This window comes from Fukomys damarensis, unplaced genomic scaffold (assembly GCF_012274545.1).
Source record: "Fukomys damarensis isolate Sample0158 unplaced genomic scaffold, DMR_v1.0_HiC HiC_scaffold_17, whole genome shotgun sequence".
Lineage (NCBI taxonomy): Eukaryota > Metazoa > Chordata > Mammalia > Rodentia > Bathyergidae > Fukomys > Fukomys damarensis.
Window position 1 is genome coordinate 5,011,032 of NW_022900929.1, and position 5,962 is coordinate 5,016,993.

The following is a 5,962-nucleotide window of genomic DNA, read 5'->3' on the forward strand; positions in this document are numbered from 1 at the left end:
GTGGTGCCCACGCGCAGATGGCACCAGGGCCTCTGCGGCGCCGCCCTCTGACCTGCCCGTGTCCCCAGCCCTCCTGCTGCACCGCTACGTGGTGGCGCGGGTCATCTGGGCCGACATGCTGTCCATCGCGGTAACCTACTTCATCACGCTGTGCCTGTTCCCCGGCCTGGAGTCGGAAATCCGCCACTGCGTGCTGGGCGAGTGGCTGCCCATCCTGGTCATGGCCGTGTTCAACCTCTCGGACTTCGTGGGCAAGGTGGGTGTGCGGGCCTGCACGAGCTTCTGGCCGGGAATGGCCCCCACCCAGGGCCCGGTCCCCTGCGGCATCCCCTGGAGGGCGCCCCAACCGGGTCCCACGGGGTAGCTCCCAAGTGTCAGCTGACCGCTGTCCTAGGCAGTGGGTTGAGCTCCTGCCCAAGTCCCCGAGATGGCAGGGGCCCAGAGCCAAAGCGTATCACCAGTCTCATCTGCATACAGGGCTAACGGTGAGCGCTGGTAATTCTTACAGGTCTGGGATGGGAAGGAGGCCTAAGAGCTCAGAGAGGGCCAGCCATTTCCCTGGGGTCACATAGCAGAGAGGTTCAAGAAAAGAGTCTGTGGGTTTCAGGGGAGCACAGCTGTGTCCATGGGTCCAAACCCAGTCCTGCTACTGTCCAGCTGCTTGATGAGGGGATTCAAGTCCTGTGACCCCATTTCCCAAAGGGAGTCACAGTCCCGCCTCCTGAGAGCACCGTGAGTATTATCGGGAAATGGGTGATATTGGGCTGGGTGCCGTCACCCAGCCCAGACTGCGTGGATTTGGAGGCTCTTGGGCAACTGGAGAGGTCAAGGACACAGGCAGAGCTGAGCACAGGCACCCGGGGACCCACATGCCCAATCCCCGCAGATCCTGGCCGCCCTGCCTGTGGACTGGCGGGGCACCCACCTGCTGGCCTGCTCCTGCTTGCGCGTGGTCTTCATCCCCCTCTTCATCCTGTGCGTCTACCCCAGCGGGGCGCCCGCCCTCCGCCACCCAGCCTGGCCCTGTGTCTTCTCCCTGCTCATGGGCATCAGCAACGGCTACTTCGGCAGTGTGCCCATGATTCTGGCGGCCGGCAAAGTGAGCCCCCGGCAGCGCGAGCTGGCAGGTAAGGCCATGCCCTGGGGGCGGCGGGGAAACTGAGCCAGGAGGAGCCCCAGTGGGCAGCTGCAGGCACATCTGGGGGTATCGGTCCACCGGCGCATTCATTCATTCTGCACCTCCTTGGGGAGATGCTCCTTTGTGCTGGGCACTGTCCCAGCACTGGGAACACGGACTCCCCGCAGTTGTGGGACCACAGTCCAGAGACGTGACTGCCAATAAATCCAGGTGACAGACAGACGTGATCGTACATGGGGGTGAGTACTGTGAGGAAACGAAAGGTGGATAAATAGAGGCAGGTACGCACCTGTAATCCCAGCACTCAGGAGGCTGAGGCAGGAGGATCATGGTGAGTTCAAGGCCACCCTGGGCTATGTAGTGAATTTTAAAAAAAGAAATGGGAGCAGCAGGGTGCAGCAGTAGGTTGGAGGTTCACAATGTAAACAGTAGCGATCTTGGAAGGCCTCACCAAGGTGGTGGTTTAGTATAATTTTTTTTTTTTTTTTTTTTTGTACTGGGGATTGAACTCAGGACCTTATGCTTGCTTGTGAGGCAGGTGACAGCACCACTTAGCTAAATGCCTGGCCTTCCAAGGTGGTGGTTTTTGAGTAGGCTAGGAGAAAATAGTGAAGGAGCCAGCCATGTGAAGATTCAAGGGAGAGCCAGGGTTGGACCTCAGTGGTGCTGTGCCTACCTGGCAAGTGCAAGGTCCTGAGTTTGAACCCCAGTACTGGAAAAAAAAGTTGCAAGGGAAGAGGAACCCTCAAGGAAGGGATGGTATGTGCAAAGGCCCTGAGGCTGAAGCAGGCATGTGTACCAAAGCCAAGCACAGCGGTGGAGGGGGTGAACCTGTGATTGAGGAGCTGCTGCAGCCACACAGGCCTGAAACAACAGATATCACCCAGTGTGAGTGCTATCATGGAGCCGGGAGGTGGTGCTGGATTTCAGATCTGTTTTGACAGCAGAGCCCACAGGGCCAGCTGACGATGACAGATGAGGTGTAAGAGAGTTGAGGGGTACTGCCATGTTTAGGGTCCACTCTGAGCACTGTGGACAAGAGAACAGCGGCTCTTGTGACTGTGATCCCAGAACTCAGGAGGATGGAAAGTTCAAGCTCATCCTGGGCATCTTGCACCCTGCCTCAAAATAAAAATAAAAGGGCTGGGGATTTAGCTCAGTGGTTCCGCCGCCTGCCTTGAAAGCACAAGGACCCAAGTTCAATCCCTGGTACCAAGAAAGAAAGAAAGAGAGAAGAGAAGAACAAAATGAGGGAGATGGAGCTTAGTGTAACGGTCCTGGGTCTGATCCCCAGTAACACCACCCCCAAAAAGGAGGAGGAGGCGGCAGAGGAGGTTGGCATCACTGTCAGCTGAGACAGGGAGGGGTCGGTAGGCACTGATACGTTGGAGGTGCGCATCAGACTCCCAGGTTGTCCCTGACAAGGTCACCGGGGCAGAGAAGCGGGAGGGGGAAGGCCCCAGTGGAAGAGGGTCAGGCTGAGGGAGGTCACGCCTGGAGGGACAGCACGTGCTGGGGGTGGTGAGCGCATGCATCGTAGGCTCCTGGGCCGGCCCTGTCCCTGCACTGCACACGATGGCCTCAGGTTCAGCCAGCACAGCCTGGCCTGGCTCACGTGGCTGCCGTGCCAGCTGCTTAGGCCTCCGTAACCCACAGGGAACACCATGACCGTGTCCTACATGTCGGGGCTGACGCTGGGCTCCGCTGTGGCCTACTGCACCTACAGCCTCACCCGCGATGCCCACAGCACCTGCTTCCGCACCGCCACCACCAACGGGTCCTTCCCCACAGGGCCATGAGCCCTGCTAGCTGCCCCTGCCCCTGCCCGGGGAGGCTGCCTGGCTGCCTGCGGTGCCTCGGGACCTGAGCCAGCCTCCTCCTATGCCAGTGGCCTCACCTCTCTGGATTTAGCCATCTGGCCACCTGGGCCACATCTCTGCGACCCAGGGCCCTGCCTAGCACTGTGTCCCACGCACCGTCTACCACATCTGTGTCCGGTGGCCCTGGCTGGAGTCAGGCCAGCGCTCAGTGGGCCCCTGTGCAGAATGACAGAACCTGAGCGTGCCCACCGCAGGGCCCCTTGCTCATCGCTGTCCACCAGCCCAGTTGGGGAGGGCCCTCCGTCTGGCCCTCGTAGAGTGGTGCAGTCCCCAGCCCGTCACCCTCGAACCGCCCGTCCTTGAGCACTGAACACGCATCTGCTGTGGCAGGATGGTGGCCTGACCTCAGTGTCCCCAGCAGTGCAGCTGGCTTGTGAGCGTCCCCTAACCCAAGCCTGGGGCTCCATCTGCTGGGCCCGTCTTGCCTCTCCAGTCCCCTCAGCCTGACCCCGGCACTAGAGGGGGCTGAATTTGGGGGCCACAAAGCAGTTCCTCCAAGGTCACCTCAACCCAAGCTTGGCTTCCTTTCCACGCCCCATCCAGTGGGGCTTCAGGGAGGGACACGTGTGCCTGAAAGTCCATGCCACGTCAGGAAGGCTGGGGTCACTGCCAGCCACCAGGCGGACTCCAGGGCATCCTGCCAAAGACAGCTTTCCCAGGGACAGTACCAGACCCGTGTCCCCAGCCCTAGCTGTGACCGTGCGGTCCCCTCACCTGCTGTGTCCCGTCCACCTGTGTGTCCTCTAACTGTACCACACTGGCCATTAAAGGACGGTGGCTGAGAGTGGCCTACCACACCTCCCAGGAAGTGTTTGTTGGTGTGCAAGGCTGGGACTGTCGAGACTGCTGGGCTGCAGGGGTGCTGGGGCTCCGTGAGGCGGGGAGCAGAGCACTGGGATTTGTAGCAGGTGCCACTTTAGTGAGAGGATCTGGGCAAACAGCTGCACCCAGCCGGTGGTGGAAAACAAGCTGGAAGGAATCCCCATCCTAGGAACTGAGCCTTCTGACTCATATTCTGCCGTTGACTTGTGCAATTTAAATTGCTACCGTTTTGTACCCCAGTTTCCCATATAGTTGGACTGGAATATGGGTCCCTAGAAGGAGGGCCAGAGGGCCACGTAAGGTCCAGACCTGTAGCCTCAGGGACACAGGTGGGTACCAAGTGTACCAAAACCACAGGGCAGTGTCAGAGACTGCCACTAGGTGGCGCCAGAGTGCCGCTCTTTAGGTTGGAGGCGCCCACCTGCACCTGTTTCTCCGCCACACAATCCTTTCCTGTGCTGCCTTCCCTGCATAGCCTCTTCAACCTGAAATAGTTAGCAAAGCCCAGAACGTCATCAGCAGCTGTGCAAACTGACTAAGTCAGGGGCAGCCAGGTCCCACACCAGCTTCTGCAGGCCCCAGAGGTATGGGCTTGGAGCCCCTCAGCCCTGCAGTGTTTCTCCCAGGAATGGTCACAGCTGGGAGCATTTTGTTCTGCCCTTTACAGAAAAACAAGATGTGAGGCCTCCAGGGGCCCCTGGCCAAGGAGGCATGGTCTGTGTCCTCTCTGCCCAGTATTACAGCTACTGGTGTGCCTGGCTAGAGAAACCAGACACACAGCAGTGCTACCAAACTTTTAGTGACACTTTTGATTTCTCCTATTACCTGAGTCCCAACCCTTTTTTTTTTTTTTTTTTTTTTTTTTTGGGTTTTTGGAGACAGGGTCTCATTGTGCAGTTGAGCCTGATCTGGAACTCACTATGTAGCCCAGGCTGGTCTTGAACTCACAGCGATCCTCCTGCCTCAGCCTCCCGAGTGCTGGGATTACAGGCATGCACCACCACGCCCAGCTATTTTTTTTAAATATGATCTTGCTAAATTGCCCAGGCTGGTCTTTAATTTGTGATTCTCCTGCCTCAGCCTCCCACATATCCAGGATTACGGGAGTGCATCACATCTGGTTTAAATTAACTAGACATGTGTAAAATTGGAGCTGCTGGGCCCATCTTCTAGTTTCCCCAGCTCAATGACTGGAATGGCAGCCCTCACACCCCAGCTCCCCAAAACAAGGTGGCCCAATTGCCCCAGACACTGGCCCCACCCTGTCCCTGAAATAAATCACTCCAAGCAATGAAATTTTTTCCAATTAAATTTTTTTCTTTTTTTATGAAAAAAGATCACACAGAATTTGCCAACAAACGAAATTCCAAAAGAAACTTAAAAAAACAAACGAAACAATAATTCCCCCCAAATAACAAAACCAAAGTCTGGCTTTTCCTTCCCTCTAGATTGTCTGCTGGTGCCCTCCTGTGGGTTCCGGTTCCGTTTGGTTCCGGAAGGCGGGGGCTGGCTAAGTGCTTTCTGGCCCAGCGAATGGAGAGGGCGCTGGGCTGGTGGCTCCCCTCCCTCTCCCTTCTTCCTTCTCCTCTGTCTGGGGGCGTGCACAGTGCAGGGGGGACGGGTGGGGTGCTGGGGGCCGGGGAGGTGAAGCAGGTGCTGGACACTGACAATCTAACAGGAAATAAAAAATAATATTCCGCACGTCAGAGTGTTTGTTTTCCTTATAATTTCATAGCTATTTTTTCACAGTTTTAAAAAGTTTATATTTATATATATTTATATATATTTCTTTATATATATAGTTAAAAAGTTGACTCCATTTAAAGGTGTATGATACAGGGGTGGGGAGTCGCTCTCAGTACAATAAAACTGTACAGGTTGAGGACCCGGCGCCCTCCTGGCAGCGGGCGTGGCTGGGGGGTCAGCACCATGGGGATCTGTAGTGTGAGGGTTCTGGGCTCCCCTGCCCGCTCCATCCCCAAGTCCAGGCCATCCGGAGCAGGTGGTGCGGCTGGCGGAGGTGGCCGTCCTCTCCGTGGGGGCCTCAGTGTGCGCGAGTCGGGAAGGTGCTGGGGCCGGGCCGTGTGCACACGTGCATGCTTACGGGCACACACGCCTCCCC

At 57.2% G+C, this 5,962-nt stretch overlaps 2 protein-coding genes across 2 annotated transcripts in view; one reads left to right on the top strand and one right to left on the bottom strand.

The window, feature by feature from the left end:
* The window catches only part of Slc29a4 (solute carrier family 29 member 4), a 13,582-nt gene extending 8,866 nt beyond the window's left edge, over positions 1 to 4,716 (top strand). Inside the window, exons 9-11 of the mRNA XM_033764807.1 lie at positions 18 to 256; positions 887 to 1,127; positions 2,795 to 4,716. Coding sequence (XP_033620698.1) covers positions 18 to 256; positions 887 to 1,127; positions 2,795 to 2,937 — 623 coding nt within the window. The 3' untranslated portion in view covers positions 2,938 to 4,716. The remainder of the gene's footprint in view (positions 1 to 17; positions 257 to 886; positions 1,128 to 2,794) is intronic.
* Tnrc18 (trinucleotide repeat containing 18) overlaps positions 4,205 to 5,962 on the bottom strand; it is an 80,781-nt gene continuing 79,023 nt past the window's right edge. The window contains 2 exon segments of the mRNA XM_033765114.1: positions 4,205 to 4,325; positions 5,716 to 5,851. Of these exon segments, the coding sequence (XP_033621005.1) occupies positions 4,205 to 4,325; positions 5,716 to 5,851 (257 nt within the window).